The sequence below is a fragment of the Anopheles coustani genome, chromosome 2 (assembly GCF_943734705.1).
Source record: "Anopheles coustani chromosome 2, idAnoCousDA_361_x.2, whole genome shotgun sequence".
In the NCBI taxonomy this organism is placed as follows: Eukaryota; Metazoa; Arthropoda; class Insecta; order Diptera; family Culicidae; genus Anopheles; species Anopheles coustani.
The window spans coordinates 60,967,644-60,988,342 of record NC_071289.1 but is presented as its reverse complement, the minus strand read 5'-3'; the positions used below and the strand labels follow the sequence as shown (position 1 = coordinate 60,988,342).

At 43.3% G+C, this 20,699-nt stretch overlaps 3 protein-coding genes across 3 annotated transcripts; 1 reads left to right on the top strand and 2 right to left on the bottom strand.

Moving 5' to 3' along the window:
• Window positions 1-29: 29 nt before the first annotated feature.
• LOC131262389 (uncharacterized) lies at window positions 30-2,937 on the bottom strand. The gene is made up of 3 exons (XM_058264383.1): window positions 2,738-2,937; window positions 1,406-2,535; window positions 30-1,336 (listed from the first exon to the last, which is right to left on the bottom strand). The coding sequence occupies exons 2-3, from the start codon at window positions 2,529-2,531 to the stop codon at window positions 174-176; spliced, it is 2,289 nt and encodes a 762-aa protein (XP_058120366.1). The 5' UTR covers window positions 2,532-2,535; window positions 2,738-2,937; the 3' UTR covers window positions 30-173.
• Window positions 2,938-3,815: 878 nt separating this feature from the next.
• LOC131262487 (uncharacterized) lies at window positions 3,816-6,239 on the top strand. The gene is made up of 2 exons (XM_058264500.1): window positions 3,816-4,643; window positions 4,714-6,239. The coding sequence occupies exons 1-2, from the start codon at window positions 3,875-3,877 to the stop codon at window positions 5,352-5,354; spliced, it is 1,410 nt and encodes a 469-aa protein (XP_058120483.1). The 5' UTR covers window positions 3,816-3,874; the 3' UTR covers window positions 5,355-6,239.
• Window positions 6,240-7,544: 1,305 nt separating this feature from the next.
• Window positions 7,545-10,779, bottom strand: LOC131265710 (uncharacterized). The gene is made up of 3 exons (XM_058268012.1): window positions 10,701-10,779; window positions 10,448-10,637; window positions 7,545-8,472 (listed from the first exon to the last, which is right to left on the bottom strand). The coding sequence occupies exons 1-3, from the start codon at window positions 10,777-10,779 to the stop codon at window positions 7,545-7,547; spliced, it is 1,197 nt and encodes a 398-aa protein (XP_058123995.1).
• Window positions 10,780-20,699: the final 9,920 nt, after the last annotated feature.

The following is a 20,699-nucleotide window of genomic DNA, read 5'->3' as shown; positions in this document are numbered from 1 at the left end:
AAAGGAAAAGAACCGAACAATTTCACCTTTACATATATATTACTCAATAGGGAATTTTATTCATGATTATTATTCAAAACGCATTATACACAGAACAGAAACACAGCAGTTGTAAGAGCCAAACGGGGAAGAAGTGTGTACCATCCGTGTTGGTGCATCGTCCTTTAACGTTGTTACTTCTTTGTCTGTACCATGGCCACCGCAATGCGGTTCGCTTTTCCCACCTGCTCCTCTTGCCCCGCAAGCAACACGACGAACAGCCCATTCAGCGACATCGCCTTGTACAACAGCTCTATCCACCCGTCGATCTGGCGCGCGAGTGCGATCTTTTTCGCCTCGGCGTCATCACTATTGCTGCTGTCGCGTCCTATATCATGCGGTAGTTTCACGTAGGTTAAATTAAAATCATATTGCAAACTGTCGGCAGCCGCTTTTCGAATAGCTTCCTCAGCCGTACGCTTCCGTTCAAACGATAACCACTGGCGCGATCCCTGATTGGGTTCGTGGGCTCCCTCGTTCTGCAGAATCGTTTCCCCGAAGTACGCCTCGAAGGTACTCAACTCCTCGTTGTCGTTGGTAACGATGGCGGACCGCTTGTTGCGCTTTTTCGCGTGGGCAAACAGGGTCGATGTGATTTCCTGACCGCGCTGCTGATGCGTTGGGAGCACTCCGCCATCATCGTGCATTTCCGTGTCCTCGGATTCGGTGGCAATGCCCACCCGTCCGCCAGCATTGATGAATCGATGGTATTTGCTGCGATCCTGCAACCACTGGTCGCCGAAGTAAATGCTCTTGGACAGCTTCAGTTGGACCAGCTCCAAACTTGCCGCACAATCCTCGATCGGATTGTGTCCGCCGGTACCGCACTGGATGTCCCTCTCTAAAAACTTTTTCGTCAGAAAGCGCAGCTTCGCCTTCTGGGTTGCGGTTCCCGTCAGGTTGAACACGATGCTCGAGTCAATCACGTACGGGTGCATCATCTGCAGTGCATCCAGATCGCAGTTTAACGATTGCCCGACCAGAATGGCGTCCCGTGGCAACAATGCTCGGATTTCTTGCTGCACATCCTCGATACGCTTGGTCACGTTGGCCAGCATCTCCTTCGAAATGCCAGAGTACTCGAAGCGATAATCAACGATTGGCTGGCGCGGTTTCACCAGCTCGTCGTAAATAGTATCGCCTGCCTCGTTGACGATCGACACACGCGTCAGCACGGATTTGTTGCCGACAATACCGCACATCTCACAATCCAACCCGAACATCGGCGATCTTGGGGTAACCGGTAGATAGAAGTCACTTGTCGTCACGTAGTGCCTGTATCGATTTTGTAGTGTGCCTTTTGGAAGTGCGAGAAAAAAGAACTATGATGCATCGCTCGCTTAATCGGTTTTCGCCAAAATCTTACCTGTCAGTGGTAGCGGGTAGCCTTCGTTGATCATCTGAATAGGCGAGAGGAGGAGCTGCGTTCTAGGGTACTTGTCTGTTGGCGGCAAATCGAATGCAGAGTAATCCAACCCATTGTGCAGGACATCCGGCGACTGGCGTATGTTCCGAAAGATGCTTCTCCGCACTAGCATCTGGTCTTTACATACCTGCATGGCTGCTTCGAGCGAACCGTACTCGGCCACTAGAATGTCCTTGTGTGTGTCGCTAAGCGGTACGCAGGCCATCTCCTCGACGAGCTTGCTCGTCGGACAGACTACCTGAAGCGTGTGTTCTGTGCCAAAGATTCCACTGTTGCTGGCGCTGCTGGCAGGCATGTGTTCGCGTAAGTTCACATAATCTTCGCAGCTGAAGCCCTCCACGATCAGTACCATCGTGTGGGTCAGTTTCGTACTTTTATGAATTGTGGCCCAGCGGGGTTGAAGTGGAGAGTCCGTGCGCAGAAGCGCATACATCAGCAAGGCCTGAATATCGTCTAGCAAGAGCGGAATTCGATCACAATTAACCGGACGATCAAGTAGCGCATCCTGCCCGACCGGTTTTAGTATGACGCGCGGAGAGTAGCGCATGTTTTTCTTCTGATTAACGTACGCCTTCAGGGCACGATACTCCTCTGCGCTATCTACGGAAGTGGCCGTATTAGCACAACTCTCGGGACCCTCTGGCGCCGCAACACCGTTGTTGTTGATGTTGGAAACTTCTTCGGCCTTCCGACGCTTTGCTTCCAATGGACCGTCCTCCCTACGGTCAGGATCAGATTTCTGTTCCTCCGTAATGGTGAACGCCGTGTGATTGTTAGCAAGAATTGTTCTTAATTTTGCTTCACTCACTATTGAAGTGTCCTGGTCGTCGGCAGTAACTGCTGCTTGATCGCAAGCGGCTGTCGAGTGAACGTTTCTGCTGTGTTTTCCGATGCCTTCTTGATCATTCAACATCATCACCGCAGAGAGAGCGAGAAGTTTGCGCTTTTTCCGCTCCAATCGAAGTTCCTTTCTGCTCTTTACCGCCTTGTCATCTCCTTCGGTGACCGTCTCGAACGGCGTTCGCAAGATGTTTGTGTTTTCACCGCTTCTTAGCTCTTGCAACATCGGACTGTAGGAAGAAAGTGGAAAGGAAACCATGAATTCACCGAATATAAAATAAACCTCTGTCCATGTAGCAGCGCGTACATGGGATGCGATTGTTATTCTCTTTATCGCTGAGCATGCAAAACAAATAATGATTCACGAAGCTTCAGCACACCAACCATGTTCGTAACATACACATCTCATAAGCGAGGCAAGACCGTACCTACCCTTTTGCACACGCTAGTGTTGGTTTTCTCAGTGGTTATCTCGTTTCCCGCAGAGCAGAACACTTGAAACTCTTGCTTTTTTCCAGCGTGGGCGAGGCTCTTTGTTCAATCAACTACAATGTAGCGTTCGGTGGAATCTGCTAAAGATATCGGTGCAACTCAGCAAAACAAGTGGAACGAATCTGCAAAGGCATGTGAAAACACGTTTGTTGAATGACACCAATGGAATGACGTGCCAAGTAGAGATACGTCGTCGGAGCTGGAGCGAAAGGTTTCATCCGATCCCCCAAAATATCTGGTTATCTAGTTTCCAATTTTGATGTAAACCCGGTTGACAGAAATTGACATTGTTGCTGGTACTATGTAGTTCCAGCAAGAGTCCCAGCAACCTGCCATGGAAAAACTTGCTGGTACTACATGACAGCTGCAAAAAATTTGAATTTTTGTCAACCGGGAAGACTATTCGTCCTGCAGTAAAATCATCTTGGTTGTTACACGCTTTCCAGACTGCACCGTCGCGTAACGCGACGTCGCCTGACAGGCGCTGAACTCCCTGCAAAAAAAATCTAGCGCGATTCGCGCGACATCGCGCAAGGTTTTTTTTATATGGAGTTCAGCTCCTGTCAGGCGACGTCGCGCTGTAGTGTGGACCCCGAGTTAATGTTGTTGTTGTTGTTTGACAAATCGGTTGAACCAGTTAGAAATCAAAGCCCGGAGCTAATGAAAGGATTCGCTCCTTTATCGCCTCAGAGCTTCAATTTACCATCACTGGTTAAGTGCGTAACACTAGTTGGATGCTGTTTACAGCGTGAAGTTAGGAACTGTGGCTGTGCTTTTCGTGTTGTAGTTTGTAGAAATTGAAATATACCTTTTTGCAGATATTTAATCATGAATCTGGGAGAATTAGTCTATGTTATATTCTGCACCTCAATGAAAGAATTTATATTTACGGAATTTCGTCAAAATCGTCGATGCTAGCAGCTTAATTATGTGACGTAAAAATTAAGCTAGCCGATGGGATGTGAGCTTGACGTTTGTTCGATTTTTGAACCAAACGAAGTTGTGCCTGCAACTGTTTTGATTAAAGTAACACTGCTTGGGCGGATTGGTTTGTAAAACGAATGATTTCACCCCATAATGGATTTTACAAGAATGAACGAAGTTCCAAGTGATAAATTGGTACAAGCGCTGCGTATACTGAACAATCAGCTGGCACAGGCAAACACTCAAGCTAAAAGGGACCTGACTTTATCAGAGCAGAGGTATGTCGAAGCCAACAACACTATGCTGCTTGTGAGGCAAGAAAATGCATTACTACGAGACATGGTGCGCAAGCTAAAGGACCAGTTGCGCATTATAACGGATGTGATGATCTCTGTTCAAGACCAGAGTGTGAAGATGTTTGATAAGATCAATCGGCCGCATGCGTTAGCCGAAGAGTACGAGCGGAACCGGGAACCACGCGCCAGTCAGGTGTACGAACGATTGAGAAGTGAAAATCCACCGTACGTGCACGAGGCGGTGATACATGAGGAAGAGGAAGAAGTGGATGAAAGTTGTGTCAGAAACTGCAGCCTGGAGGAATCGCTGACGCCGCTAGCATCGAAAGAACATGGGGCTTCAGGTTGCGGCTCACTATTGCCGGCTAGTCCTTTGGTGCAGCGATTGAAACGTCCATCGAAAAACGACAGTTTCGATGAATCATTTGAAACGATTGAAAGGGAGCGCGTGTTCAAATCGTCCCGTATCAGTGGAGATAGACGACAGATCTACGGCGTATTGAAGGAAGAACCGGATAGAATTCGAGAGTTGGGAAGTGATGTGATGGAGGCTGATCGTCCGAGCACTATTACACCGATCGCACATATTCTTCCAGCAGACGAAAGCAGCGATATGGAAATAGAAGGTAAATCTTAAGCATAATAATTGGATCAATATTTTCTTCAATCTAATGTTTATTTTTTTTTGTTTTACAGATGATATAAGGGATACATTGAAAAACATGTCCCGGATTAGTATAGACGCGGAAGAGTTGCAACCTGAACACAACGAACACTTGCGCTACCAATTGTGTAGCAATGGAGAGCGAGGCGTTTTAAAGAAGACTGCAAGCGAATCGATGCTTTCAACGCTCTATCGACCCGTCGTCCCCGACCGTGACTGTAAAAGTGGCGACAGTAGTTTTGAGGACACCTCCGTGTTCCTTCCGGAAGACACTATCAGCAATGCAAGTTGCAGCACGCCCGTAACCAAGGGAACCAGGCTGCCAGTACCTTCCTCTATCAGTACAAGACAGCTGAGAGTAACACAGAAGATGAAGAGTGACACAGCGCTAAACAAACAACTGGAGCCTGTGGTGGTGCTGCGTCCCCTGACGGAGCAGAATGTTCTATCGTTCACACGGGCAGCGCATCGTGGGCCCACCGGACAAATGGATAAGAATCCGAACGACAATTACCCCGGTAGTTCGAACTTTGATGGTACTACCCTCGAACCATGTTCATCGACAGAGAATCTATCGGTAGCCTCGAACGAGTCTGGTCGTCCGCGCAGAAAGGCGGCACCTAAAACTTTGAAGGAGCCTAACTTGATATATAAAATGCGTAGAAAAAAATGATATTTTAAATGCCGACTACTGAGGTAGAAAGTTCCTGAAATGGATTTTTACAATTAATAATTAAATTTAAACTTATATGTTGACACCTAAACAACTAATTTTTATAAAATTGATTAATAGCGCTTTGATTTGCAAGCTGATTACACCTAGACTTGACATAAGAAATAGATAGAAATGAACAGATAAAAGGAGTATATTTGGTCAGTAAATACCACACATTTTGTTTAAATTTATTAATCAGTTTATTTATTTTCAATCTTCATTTCGTCAGTCGGAAAACATATCTTTTAGCGTAAAACATATCTTTTTTCTTTTTTAACATTTAATCGATAAAAAAAGAAAATTTGAATAATTCCCTGCACTGATCCAACCAAAGTAAATTCGCTTATCTGTGGCGCTCGTAAGATTACATATGAAAAAAAAAATCTAAACCCAAACGAGTTTTGTTCGAGCATTACCCACTGTATGAGCATGTTACACGGTCAGGGTACTGTTTCCTTTTGTGTAATTCAATCGATTATATTATTTCAAATCACAAATACGTAGACGTTTTCAGTTGCATGATCCAACATTTAAATTCACAATTGTAAAAATGACACACAAACAACGTAGTTTAAATGGTTTCCCTCTACGTTGGACATACGGTTTAGAATATTTCATTCGCCTGTTGGCATATCTTCGAAAAGCGATGAATGCCGTCACATGCACGATAATTATTTATTAATCATACATATTGGTTTAAGAGTTCGATTTCTAAAATATAAGTTTGACTTTTTTATAACAAATAAACAACCGATTGATAGTTTGATATTTTAAAGCAAATTTCGCTTCGCTAACGGGTTTTGTTTCTCAAGGAATTAACTTGCAATAATGTGTCGATGTAACAGAGGCTGTGCGTGCATAAAAAACCAGAAAAAAACTTATATTTCGCTACTCACACATTAGCCTATTTCACAGTAATCCCACAGTAATTTTCTTCTACTTTCATTGTCTAGCGATAGAGTTTTTAACACAACGCAACACATTTTCCTATAGTTTGTGTGAAGGTAATATTTTCCATGTCATAAAGAATGCTTCGACATAAATGAACAATGCATATATCTATAACAAATCGCTGGTGCTCAGTACATCCGAAGCAATGAACAAGCTATGCTTTTTATGGCTGCCTCGGAATTCAGTTAAAAAAAGTATGGCAAACCAACTATTGATTGCAACGAATAACTTGCTTTATGGCGAGAGGTTTATGATTGTGGTTTTATCTTCGCGATTTTCTCTTCCCTACGGTTACTAACTTTTTTGGTCTGCTCCTTGTCTTCCCGATGGCACATACCGGTATAACGGACTGATAACGAAGGCGTTGTAGTGACTCTGGTTAAAACGTTTCGTTCGGTTTTGCTTTGGTAATGCTCTGTAGTACTGGGATGATGCTAAAATTTGTCGATTTCATATTTCTTCCGCTTTGTTAAAAATCATGTCATTCAGTGCTCCGTTAGGAGAATATTCAGATAAAAGAAAGACGTGTGTCTTTTGGATACAGTTCCTCTAATATGTCACCCGAGAAAGCAAAATTATTTGCCCATATTTAAGGATTTTTAAACCTACGGAGTATTCATGATTTAACCCCGGAACATAGATTCGCGCCAGTAGGCACGCATTAACAACACGTAACCATCCATTAACTATCGTCGCTTATAGCTTATAGCATAACAAATATAACTGTATATGTTGAGAATGTATATAATGCTCGTAAAGAAAAGTAAAGAAGAATAGTACCGAACTAATTCGGAACAAAAAGTAAAACAAGACGTTACCAAAGTAAAGTAACCGTTAAATAGCTTAACATAAACAAGCATGCGTGATTTTTGCGTGATCACGTTCAGGCTTTCCCAGGGAGATTTATCGATTCGTCGTGGTTTGTGGTCGTTTTGTTTGATTTCTAATCATTTAGCATATCTTTAGTGGCAATAATTTAGTTGTTTGGCGCAGTCTGCCGCTGTAGGGATGAGGGGACAGGTGACAAAACACAGGTATGGCAGTTGGCCACGCGTTGTTCCTTCTGCTCCGCGCCCTGCTTGTCGTCGACTGTATGTATGATGATGGTGCGAGATTCTCAGTTCCTGGCGAAGGCATCCGCTTCCGCACGATCACGTGTTAGGCTGTCCCGATATCAGGCCCCTACAGGCAGCACCGCTAGTCGAAGATGCAGGCAAACACGGACAGGCAGTTGAGCAGGAGTCGATCACAGCAACCCTTCTTGCCGGTTCCGTCGCGTTCCCGCTCAGCCTCTTCGGCGGCCTTGCGCATCTTCTTCGGGTAGTTGCGCGGTTGGCTGCGGGCACTGAGTGGTATCGGAAGCAGAGCGAAGGCAGGCCGAGGGGCCTGGAATCGGGCCACCAGAGCCTGCTGCTCTGGCGTGAGGCCAGCCGCCTTGCGGGACGACTGTTGCTTCCCACCGGCCGAGCGGATCAATATGTCACCGACAAGCTGCGACTCGATCGGATCGAGCAGCTCGATGCGCTCCCGGGCACCCTCGAACTCACGGCGGCTCATCGTGAGGTAGCGGGGCGCGTAGCACAGTGCCCCCAATGCACGGCGGCGGTTCTCGGCCGTCGGGTCTATGTTTTTGCGCTTGCAATCCTCCAGACTCCAGCGAGCGAGCAGATCGAGCAGGACAGTTTCGGACGATAGCTGCAGGGCATCCCGCTTCACGATCATCTCAAGCTCCGGGAAACGCAGGGCCATCATGGCCTCCTGTGAGAGCACCTGCTCCGCGTGCATATCGATTAGCTGAAGGCAGTTGGCGAGCAGCGCGGCAAAGTGTTCCTCGGGCGTTACCGGCCCACGAGCCGCCCCATTGGCTTCCCTGTTGCGCCGGGTCGGGCAGCAGCGAGTTCTGCGTCGAGCCGCTCCGGAATTCGGTGTAACGGCGGCCGATGGCACGGAGTTGTAGAACCAAAGGGCTCGGTACACCTCCAGCACGTGGTCAACGTTCAGGTTCAGATCGAGCTCCTTCACACAGTGGATCTCCAGCTGGGGACACTGGTAGCGTGTGGCCAGCACGAGCATTTCGAGCGTGTGTGTCGGGGAGACGAATTTGATGAACCGGGTCTCAAGATAGCTGTAAATTTTTAGCGGGCAAAAGAGAAGAAACATTTAGAAACTGGTGGCACAGAAAAATGATTGAACAAAAAATCGGCCGATTCCATCAATCAATCAATGCGTCAGTTTGAAGTCACTTTGGATTGGTGCCAGTAATATATGAACATTACATTTACCGTCAAGAAAACATTCTATAACACAACATAGAGACAGCAATGCCATTGCAATCAAAGATATCTGGGGTGTCAAACTCGCAGTCGTTTTAGAATCGGAATGGAGTTAGGTCTTATTTTCTTACAAATTATCTTTTTATTGCTGGAGCGAATCCCAGAAAGGGAATAATTAATAAATTAAACTGAATAATAAAAAAACAACCTTATTTTCACACGTGAAACATCTCTCATTTACAACATTACCCCAGCACCTTTGACCTATTTCGATAAAAATATGCATTTGTTTTTTACTTGTTTGTGTAGTCAAAAGAGTCATTTACAACCCTAATTTCATTCATACAAAAATTTAATACTTATTATTCTTATCACTGCTAGTTGCACAATCAATGCACTCGACTCTGTTATGCTTGTTAGCACTTTCGACGTAATGAAATAAGAGGCATATTCAATAGATTTAGTATAAACAAAATCTACTTTAGCTACATCGAGCATTTGCTTTTACATATTTTTAAATTTTTTCAATTAATACAAGTTTTTGCAAACTCTTTCGTGTGTCATTAGGGCTTAAGAATAGTTAAATTTGATGTTTTCCTACAAATAATGCTTTTTGGAAGAAATGGTTAAAAACCTAACTTTAAAATTTATTCCCATGTATAACACCATCCCTAATAAACGAAGCTCACTTTAATTATCATTGTCATTAAAAAAGGTGAAGTTACATAAGTGCACATGGTGTAAGTTTAAAAATTAAGTTTAACTACCGTTTAAGTGCATCTTTTCAGTAAAAAAAACTGAAAGAAATATCTATTGTCAAATGACTAGCCGGATAAAGAATAAAAGAAGTGTCGCACTAATAATTGATTAAAAATAAAAATTAGTCACGAACCTACGGCGCAGTTCGACATCTCCGATGCAAGGCTGGCTTATTTTCGCTGACCCTGTGCAGCACACGTAGGGCACGCGCACCCACGGGTGCTGTCCGATGCAGAAGAGTACGTACTTGATAAGAACATGAACAAACCCCCTGCGAATGAATCATACGACAGGGGGACGCCAAACCGCGCCGCCAGAAGTGCCAAGAAGATGATCTTGTTCAAACAAGACGCATGGCACTTTCGGACAAAAAAAATCAGAGAGTCACCCCCTCTCCTCAAGTACTCTCAACACTTAACACCAATGATTTGCAGCTACTCAATAGCGCCGATTCGGCGTAACTATCGGGAACGCCTTTATCAGTGTTAGGTGATTACTGTGCGGCACAGCATTACTGAGCTGCAATTACCGGTCCACATGTTGTTTGGTCAGTTTGGGGACACATGGGGGGAGATCGCCTAAGACGAATGAGCGGCCGCATCTGTATAATAAGTTGTCTTACGCTTCGCTTTCATCGGGGAGTGGGTAATCAATTCACTTTGTTAATTAAATCCGTTCCGCGTGTGTTGACAGCAATACTTGCGAAACGTGTGCCGCAATTCCTCAGCGTTTAAAAATAGAAGCTGTTAAGCTATTCATAATTGTAGTAAAAGTTGAAGTATAAGTCTCCACAGCAAGGAAACATACATATCATCTGTCCAAAGTAATATGTCTTTATAATCTAATTTAGTTATTTGATGGCAGTGTGCTCGTCAAGCCACTCAAGTCGAGAGAATTTCATCCCCACCTTAAAAACTCGACCTTGTCCAGCGCGAATGGCCTGCTAAGCAAACCCAATTGAACCGGTATTACTGACTCAAGATACACGACAAGGCGGACAAATAGCGTAGGGTTTCCCATATACGCCCGGGAAATGGTATCAACAATTTCCCTCAGTCCCGTACCTACCGTAGAAAGGTCTCGAAGTTGTTTCGGTTCACGTCACGCACGACACACTTGCCACCGGGGCCACCGGAATTCGCCAAAATCTGTGCCAGCCCGGTGTTCGAGTCGAGGATGGCCTTCCGTTCGGCCCGCACGAGATAGTTCTCCTTGTTGCCGAGCACGAGGAAGTCCACGAACTGGCCACCGTCGGCGGTTGGAGTGCCGTTGGTCATGTTACTAAAATCGGTCGCCCCCGTGCGGGCCGATTCCGGCGCCAGCGAGGCCATCGGGGGAGCCGTCGGCAGCGGGGCCGCACGGCCCGTGTTGGCTTCGGTGGTATTGAACGGAAGCACCATGCTGGCGGAAGCTTGCTGCCTAACGCCGGGGAGGAGGTTTTCTAACCCAAAGGTTCACCCGGTTCTGCACTTTTTGATTTGTTGATGCTGCTGGTTTGCAAACCACCGTCGAGATGATTTTCATTCACTTGGTTTCGCGTTCGGCACACGTGTTTTGTTCCACTGGAATCGCCCTTTGCCGTCGGCGCTCGCTGCTACATTTATGTTTCCTGCTGCGTTACCATCGATGAACTAACTGGCCGTGGTCGCGTCCGTTGGTTCCGATGCTTCGCGGTTTGTTTGCTTTCGCTGCAAAAAATACCAGGAACGTAACGTGTGGTACCTTAAAATAGAAGAGGAGAAAACATCAGACCCTTGGTACAGCGCGACGGAGAGATAGATAGTGAGAACGTACTGATAAGCCAATTCTTCGATCACAGGCATGTAGATAGGAAGCAGGTTTAATGGTATCGGGAAGGTTAGGGTAGTGATAGTAACGGGTTTTACGAGGGTGGCGGGAAGGAATTGGTTGAGAAAGTGGGGTAAATAAAGTGTGCTTCCGATCGGCGTACTTCCTCTGGCCGAAAAAGAGATACCCTCTAGATGAGGGATCGGCATACATTTCTTAAAAAGGGCCAGATGATTAATAGAAAACCGAAACCAGGGGCCAGACACCTTAAACAACAACGGATACCAAACAATAACTTAATGTTTTCAAAGTAGTACCCTTTTTAATGGAGTATCATCTTTCCAAATAGTAAAGTTACATAAAAAGTGGTAAAATAAAATATTTGAAATTTTGTCATTAAACTTTTTTCAAACATTTTCATTCTTATTTTCGTTGTATTTTGATGTATTTTTCAACATATAAGAAAACCATCGCGTTGAACAATATTAATCTTCATTTTTGGGAAGAAAACAAACCTGACGTCGTGGACAAATCTTATAAAAATTGGATTTGAATTTTTGTATGAAGCACTAAAGTTTTATTACGGGCCGGATAAAATCAGTTGGCGAACTGGATTTAGCCCGCCGGCCGGACTTTGCCGACCCGTGCTCTAGATGTATTTGCACGATGCCAAGCCTCTCCACTTTCGTGGAACACTTCTGCTTCTTCTTCAAGGGCGAGCCTTACGAACGAACGTGGTCGTCGTCCGGTGAGTCACAGAGTATTTGCCACTGTTACGTCTTTACTCGCTCAAGTACTACACTATCCAGTGGCAGGCGATTACACGCACGAGACTCGCACGATGATCGAACCACTTAGAACCGCATAGAGCGGAAGTAAGCCTCCCCACCGAGCCCACACTCGTGGACAACATATTCACACCGAGCACAATTTCACAATTTATTGAAATTACCCATATTGCACCTTCGCAAGGTGGTAGATATTTTGGGATTTCACAACTGAGTTGCATTATCCATATATGGCCACCGAAATAGCTATACGTTTTCCGAATCACTTTAAACACAAGGGAACAAGATTAACGGAAAGTTGTTAGAGTGAAGCTAATGTGCTAATCGATTATCTCATAAGCTAACGAATCGATGATACGCACCTGATTATCGAGAATTAAAAAGGAAACATTGATTCATCATTCGTGATGATCTATCAATTTTAGATCGAATAGCGAACATCTTTCCAAGTTCTGTGCATATTAATTCCAATGGAACGCAATGGAGTCAATTGTAAATCCTTGACCGAACTTAGCTAATTGTTTCACAGATGTGGTTTTTCGGTACCGGGGATTTTAATATGCTAATGGGCTAAACTTGCTCACCTTACTAAAGCAAAAATTGCATGGTATATACTTGGTAGGTTTTAGTGAAAAGTGGCCTTCCGAATGGAAGCTAAACTAACAAAAGCAGAAATTAACCTAATGTTTAACATATGTACTCACAAGGTATCTGTTTATCTGAAAGTTAGCACAGTAAATTCATGGTATCTCTGCTAAAAATATTTGTAATTCGCTAGAAGAACTTGTAGACCTAATTGCAAGTTCCAACCCACGATCGAAACCAACAAATGTCAATAAATACTACCAATTCCTTGCCCAATTCCAAGTGGATGAGAGAAAATAATAAGCGATCCTTTCGTTGACATCTGGTAGTTTAATTTTTTTAAATATGCTTTACAATGAATAAGTACAGGCGGTTGGTTATTTTTATGCATTTTTACTCTTATCAAACGTAATGTTATAAATCTATGTTTATGCAATGTATGTTAAGCTCCGAAGAGAAAAGTAATTGGACGTAAAGCATGGAGAAGATATTTAGCTGGAAGAAGAATTAATTACAAACCTACTTTAGTCGATGGTTTAAAGAAAAAAATTTTTGACAACAGGAGCAAAGATGATCTCATAAGAAGCAAACATGATCTCTATGACTATAACAGTTCCAAAATCAACGAAGATAAACCAAATTGTGGCTATTACTAGTACTATTTCTTATATAACGGCGTTCTAATTTTTAACGCTGTAGTTTACATTTTCCCCGAATAACAAATATAGCACTTTGATGTCCACACAAAGAGGAGAGCACATGGTGGACGTCATTCGGCCGTGTTCAACCTTCGAAAACCGCCTCAATGCGCGACAACTCTATTAAAATGTCCCTTCATTGAATTTGCCGACAACAAATATTACCATTCTCCTCTTTCTCTCTGCTCGAGATCTTACGACCGTACCAAACAACCACCCACCCAATCCCCAATCGTTGAGGATCGGTTTTGATTAGTTTCTTATCTTGGACACACTGATTGAACAACGATTGTACGACTCGGCCTTTGGAAGACGCGGCACATGGCCAAAACCTCGACGGCCCAAATGCAGCCACTCGTAGGGACACTGCCGCTCTGTTTGCCTCCCGGCTTTCCGGTGGGGGTAATTAAAGGGACCCCGCTTGCCGAGCCCCCTCCGCGCATTGTTCCCGCCGGCAGCATCCGGAAGCACAAGTGGCCCCGTGCGTACGTGAGCACGGGATATCGCACTCGGGGCACGTATGCTGCTGCTGGGGGTGTTCTTGTGACTTGCCCCCGTCGCGTCGGGAGAACATAACCGTCGGCGAACCACAACGACCGTCTGGTGCGATCATCGAACGCCACTGCGCACTATTTGTAGGAGTTGTGTGTGGTGTGATGTTTGCTTTCGTTTTGTTTCTTACATTTCTTCTTTTTCTTTTCGCTTTTTCTTTTCATCTGGAAGTCATTCCTCTGCGCTCTTTGAAGCCGTGTTTGTGTCGCTGCGGATGAGTTGATCTGTTCTGAACATATTATCAGCTGGATAATATGGATGTTTTCTTGGAAAATCACAATCCAAGAGATTGATAAGCAGTGCACTACTGATAAAGTCGAAAAAACGCTGATAAAAACCTCACTTCCGACGCGCCTCAAATTCCTGAAAATTTGGCTGGTTTTTCTCCAAACTAGTTTAATATAGCGAAACATGAGGCGTTGCTGTGACGGTCATATTTTGTTAAGTTTTTTTTCAAACCAACTTTTTTCTAAGCAAGAGACATTGTATGTATGCAACAAAAAGAAAAATATGTTCTGGTCCAGGGAAAAGAAATTTCAAAGAGCTGTGATTGTAATTTAAAAAATGGATCTAGGATGGCATATGACAAATATCATAAATAATTTGTTCAACAAAGAGATACAAATGACTCAACAAGCTTTTCTGTGTTGTGGGAAAGAAAAGAAGTCAAATAGAGTGTCTAAGAAGATTTGTAACAAACAAGGGAACGAACGGCATGATCATTCTATTGCTTCGGTTTGGTATGGTCGGGGGACGAACAGCAGAAAAAAAGGGCACAAATCAGGATGGTACATATGGCGTTGTGGAACGAGGACGCCAAGAACGGGGAAGTACCGCAACTAGTCGCATAGACTCTGTGTGGCGCAGTCGGCAATGATCGAGCATAATTTAATGAAGCGATAGCGCATTGCACTTTGATAATGCGTTTTGTGTGTTTGTTTGTGCATTTGCCAGGAAACCAGCTAAATATTCTTCAAGCCTGCAAGATTCCAGCATTCACTAATAGAAGTTGTTATTATTTTTTCTTGAGAGTATCGTTAGTTCGTTATATTCTTATTTAAAAAAACCCGAATGAAACCTTCATAAAGAACAATACTTAAATTACCCAATTAACAGGGGCCGATCGTTAAGGGGAATTTTAGTTCCCGTTCGGAAAATGTAATGTTTGAACTATAGTTAAAATCACTGCCAATTGATGATTAGATACGAAATCTAACGGAAGGAAACAAGGCTTCATAAATAGGATTAAGATATAGATCCATAAATTTGTCAAAATTTCAAGCCGAACGCAACTAAATCCGATTTTGCGTATCGTAAGCCACTTTTAATGATCGATTTGGTTTGAGATTGACGCTTCTTGTTAGCGCATGCCGTGGTGCTAGCAATTTATTTGTGCCTGTTTCTTATCGATACCCGTCAAGAAAGGCTAGGACCAGTAACAAGAAAGGCTATAAATTAGGTTGTAATAATGTTGATATACGGTTAATGAAATTGAAACCAAAATCTGGGTTTACCCCAGTGATTGAATTCATCATCGATTGCGAATGATTACAAAAGAAAAATGACGATTTCGATTGAAACTAAAATACGATGAGAAAATTACCTAAGAATTGGATTTTTAAAAATTTTGATTCGAAATCGCTTGTCTAATGAAAACATGTTTGAGTCAATTTCAGTTTAACTTTTGCGATCACGTTTGTAAACAAAGTTTACAGTATGTTTGTTTGTTTCGTCATTGTGCGATTTTTTAATTTCATTGAAAAAAAGTAAAATAATAAAAATAATATGGTACTTAGTATATATTTATACAATTCAATCGAGCATATGTAGTAGATTAAAATAACCACGTTCTCGTTGAATAAAGGCATCAACATGTTGGTATTGTGTAGGACGTAAAGAAAGAAAATCCCAAATATTGTTCAATAATTTCTAGAGAAGGCTTGATACAAATGGAAAGGGTAAAAAAATGAATTGCCCCATGCTTTCAATAATTCAATCCAGAGCGTTGAACAAGAAGCACGTAAAAAAAACAAGAATCGTTCAAGGAAGCAACAAATTAAGAAACAAACCATCGACTTTACGTGACCAGAGACCCAAGAAACGGTTGAAGTACTCCTTCGACCCGGTCTCTCTTTTAACGACTTCTAACGCAAAGAAGCCTTCTATCCCTCAGATCGTAGCCCCTCAGCATACACAGCTTCAATGACACCGAGTAATAGAGCTTGTGTAAATGCTAACTGCACACCACAACCATCGCTCCATTATCAAACCCTGCACAGTGGTTTATCGAAACATCCGCCACTAACCATCGGAGCAAATGCCGAGCCAAACCTAGAAGAATCACAAACCTATATGAGGCTGACTTCAAGCTCGGTCGTAAATTTCTAGGACCAGTAACGATGAGGTGATTTAATTTCACACCCGCTTCAGATAAATGGAAACGGGCACCATAGAAAACATATGGGGACGCACAATGTTAGCGCGTTGTTCTCCGGGCGTGTTCACAAGGAAATACCACAAAAAAAGCGTAAACAGAACCAAAAAAACATTAAACATCATTAGCAACTAGCAGTGTGTCAACGTGTCCGTGTGAAGCTGAAAGCAGAAGTGAAGTTTATTCGGTTTTAATAAGTTGCTTCAGTTTCTGGTGTTAATGTTTGCATACCGGAAGCCATGGGATGTTGTTAGGATTGGCGGTTTTTTGCAATTTAAAATTAGCATACGCCATTATTACTCATCTACTGTTTTGGTTATCTACCTTTAAGTGTATGAGATATTCTCTAAATCAAGTATTATTGAATTGGAAATAACGAAAATAGACTACCTAATGTCGAGCAAACGATAAAGGCATCCAAATTATTTTGCAATCAGAACATAGATCTGACAACTCGAAGCTCAGTGGATGAAGAAAACACTTGCACTTATTTCTATTTCATGATAAAAAAAATGCTCCAACAGAAAACCGCTTCGCACTGGGCTTGGCCGTTCGTGCAAATGGAACTAGAAGCTTCACCTTCGGGCACCGGGGTTTGCTCTGTTTGTCTAGAGCATTTGGTAAAGCTAACCAATTTTAACCGTGTCAACAAACATGCGAACCAAACCATACCGTCAAGCATGCCGACGCGGTCCCCACAAGTTCACTGCTAAGTAAACACAGATCAAACAACGCTCCAAAAGGCACAAAGTTGCCTCCAATATTACGCAGCCGTGCAACACCCTCATCGAGAACTTCCGGAATCCCCATTCGTGCGTGTGTATGTTTAGTTTTCTTTGTATGTTTTATTTTTAACGGAATAGCATAGAAAGAAGAAGTGAAACATCTTGGAGGGATTCCCACAGTGGAACATATGTTTAGCAATTCGCTTCAAGGGCACTTTGGAAACTGCGAATCGTGCGATACTAAAAACCGGTACTACAATTTGGATAATGGTTTTTGTTTTTTTTTTATGAAAAAAATGTGAAAATAATTGAATTTCTATTTTGTGAAACAAAAGGGTTTTTTTTATAGCAAAATTGTGTGTTTTTTATTTTTTGACATATTTTTAAAATAAGTTACATGTTTTGCGATCATTTTGAATTGTCCAACCTTATAGTGCTCTTCCTTGGTCAGTATTAATAATACAGCAAATTACCCATCTTCGAGAGGATGTGACTTTTTCCCATTGAGACTTCCTTCCACGAGATTATGCTGGTACAATTCTTCTATTAAACCCCTCCCATTCCATGGGAAACGTGGCGTATGAAATGTTTAAAATTTGCAACCCGCATGGAGCGCATTTTACATGCCTTGTTTTCTTCCTCATTGATTTAGTTCAGAACAAAAATTGAGTCGAGACGATCCCGGTCGTCCGTTTATGGTGGAAGGAACGGGGTCTGTTGTTTTTATTTTTCGGTTGCATTTCGCATAACGGGTGACTCAATAGCAGCACCACCCCACTTGCAGTCAATTGCAATTATTCGATCGAGTCAAGTTGGCCATGGATGGTGTGGTCATAGAGAACGTGATAATTCACCAAAGTTGCTTATACTGTGCAACAAGTGCAAGACCGAAAGCGAAGAAGAGTAATTTGAATTAAAACAAACCAAACTGCATCATCGTATCGCGTACAGAGAACGCCAACTGTCTTGCGATTTATTAAACCGATCAAGAAGAGCCATTAATATTCTGAATTTTATTACGACGGGTTTTATTACCACCGTGCAGAGTCTTCTGACCGCCACTCATTAGAATAGACTTAAGTCTGCTCTGGCTAACCCAAAGTGTGGCGTCCGCACGAAGGAGGTGTTAATTCCGCTGGGGGGAGGAAGGAAGCGCCGGCAGTCTGCGGCTTTGTTAACAAGACGCACAACACCTTCGCGGCCAATTCCGTACGGCGGAAAAGAAGCGCGCGGCACACGCACAGCTGCACGCAATCGATAAGGCACAGTGTGGCTCCGTTTTAGTCAGTTTTAACTACCTTACAAAAAGACCGAAATTTAAATCTGTATCGATGGAAAAACATGTACATGAAAAGTGGCAAGTAGATTAAGCGAAATTAATAATTGTACGAAACAATACAAACATCTGTAAAATAAAATCAAATTATCCATCAAACATCCATTTTGTTGTTTTGTGAAAGCAATGTTTTTTGATCCATCATTTTTTTTCTTTCATATCTGCTATACTCTATTGGCAAAAACTAATTTCTTGAAATTGCTACCTACATTCATAAGTGTTTACCACCACATTATCAACAAAGGAATATTTTAAAACCAATCTTCATGTTCTCCATATTTCCATCGGTTCATTTTATTTTAAAACCGTTCTTCAGGAATGTATCATTTCGTTGTCAAATAAACTCCTCTCGCAGTTGGCCACCAAAATGAAACTAAAAAAAACACAAACAAACCCACCCGCAAGGGGCTTGTGTTCTGACGCGGCGTTCTTTTTCTGTCCATTAACAAATGTTCTCTGCTAGCGGTTCGCGCGAAAGGGCCACGATTGGGGGTTGAAAAAGGCAAACAAATACCCTCGTTTGCGCGCTCCGTTGGTCATTCATCGATTAGCACCGCACGCTCCCCCGCCGATGAGGTTGAAGCAGAACCCGTGGCGTGTTGCCGATGGAACCAACGCGGCCGCTCTTGCACGGGAACTGCTTTTTGAAGTTCATTATCATGGTCGTCCCCGCAAGCTAGCTAGCGGAAGACGGTTCGAAGGACCTAGCTTCCGGGTTCCGATGCCATGGAATAGTCCGTCGGGGAGGTTCGCTTGGTTCTTGCCATGCACCGCTTGGTGGGGGCGTTCTAGCCGTTGGCCATGGGCCGACGCCAGCCAGCCTACGATATGAAGAATACCCAATGGCGCGGGGTGCCAATTTCGGTATGCTTTGGTGTCTACGAGCGCTAAATGATTCCGGATCCGGTGGCTTGGCGACGGAAACAACAAACCACTTCCGGTGCCATCGAATGGCCGACATTTCTGGCAGCTGCTTTTTTACCGGCATAGACAAATGAAGAAACAAATAAACTGGAAAACAATTCATGTTACCAAATAAAAAAAGTGCATTTTTAGCTGCACTTAAATGCTTTGAAATATTAAAAAAAAACAAATTTCACAAAACTTTCAGTTTGAATTGCAGATTAAAGAAACGGTATGCATCAGTTGCTATAGAACCAAAACTGACACAGAACTGCCACTAGTGGCCAGCCAAGAAGCCGAACGGAAAACGACCCGTTTGCAATGAGGCATCATACAGCCCTTCTGGGGTTGGAAGCAACGTTCAATTGTCCGTGCCTCATTGGCTCCATCACCCTCCTAGTGGAGTCCTATCCCGTGGAGTGTGCGGTTCGAGTCCATCCGCGCCGTGAAGTAGGTGGCTAAAAATAATAATAATGTTTGGTGTCAAGGTTTCTCCTCCATTAGCCGTCGGTGTGCAGCCGCTGGTACATGTTTCCAGTCGAGACAGATTGGTGGTGCATGATCAGCCCCGGGGTGGCATGATAGAAGTGATTCAAAGGACGTACATTTCGTGTTTTGCGTTAAACCGATTTTGCCGAACACAACGGGGGTGGTGACGCATCGGGAATGCATTTTCGTCCATCGGAAATGCCCGGTTTTTCTTTACTATGGCGTAATTATTTTGCATTTCACTGGAGATTGTTTCTAATGGATAATGGCCATGATTCCGAGTCCCTACCAGGTCATGTTACTCACATGAATCTGCCAGTTTAAATTTGCTTTTTTAAATTTACAAAGTATAATGATTGTCGAATATTGTTTGAAACAAAAAAAGGAGCAATTCCATATCTCGAATCGCTTGTGCATTTTTCGATTCAACTCATACATTGTTTTCCACTTCCTTTCGAACGTTCACAGGTCGGCTTTCGGAGACTGGCGGCATATCTTAAACGACCGCATTTGATAATAAATCGAACGAGTCGATCATGCAGTCCATAAACAAACACAAATTACGAACATAAAGGGCAGCCAAAAATGGGCAATTACGCACGGTCGCGCGCCTCGGGAATTGTGCGTGGCAAAAGAAAAAGCCACACATTCCTCACGTTTAGGGAGAATGTAAGCTAAAAATAATATAAACAGCGAGAGGAAATGGGGAATCGTTTTCATCTCGCGTCCAGCGCACGTATGCACGGATTTCTTTTTTGTAACCATATGTCTATAAAGATTTCAATGAACTTCCTTACTGGCCATTCCCAACGGGTTTTGGTCCGAATGGTACAAAAAAAAATTGCCTAAAAAATAAATCGCAAAAATGGAAACAGCGCCATGTGGTAGTTTTCGATAATAGGAACATATGTTGTTTTGCATGTTATGCTGTTCACACATAACAATTTAGCATGACTACAAATACCGCTCCAACTTGTAAAAATCCCTTCTTTATTCGTCTAAGCATAAGTCGCGGATTAATT

Bases quoted from the DNA above. Each gene is read 5' to 3' on its own strand.
- LOC131262487 (XM_058264500.1), top strand. From the start codon at position 3,875: ATGGATTTTACAAGAATGAACGAAGTTCCAAGTGATAAATTGGTACAA. The intron at 4,644-4,713 runs GTAAATCTTAAG...TTTGTTTTACAG, and splicing joins CAGCGATATGGAAATAGAAG to ATGATATAAGGGATACATTG.
- LOC131262389 (XM_058264383.1), bottom strand. From the start codon at position 2,531: ATGTTGCAAGAGCTAAGAAGCGGTGAAAACACAAACATCTTGCGAACG. The intron at 1,337-1,405 runs GTAAGATTTTGG...CACTTCCAAAAG, and splicing joins CTACCCGCTACCACTGACAG to GCACACTACAAAATCGATAC.
- LOC131265710 (XM_058268012.1), bottom strand. From the start codon at position 10,779: ATGGTGCTTCCGTTCAATACCACCGAAGCCAACACGGGCCGTGCGGCC. The intron at 10,638-10,700 runs TGGCGCCGGAAT...ACGGCACTCCAA, and splicing joins GGCTCCCCCGATGGCCTCGC to CCGCCGACGGTGGCCAGTTC. The intron at 8,473-10,447 runs GTAGGTACGGGA...AAAAATTTACAG, and splicing joins AACTTCGAGACCTTTCTACG to CTATCTTGAGACCCGGTTCA.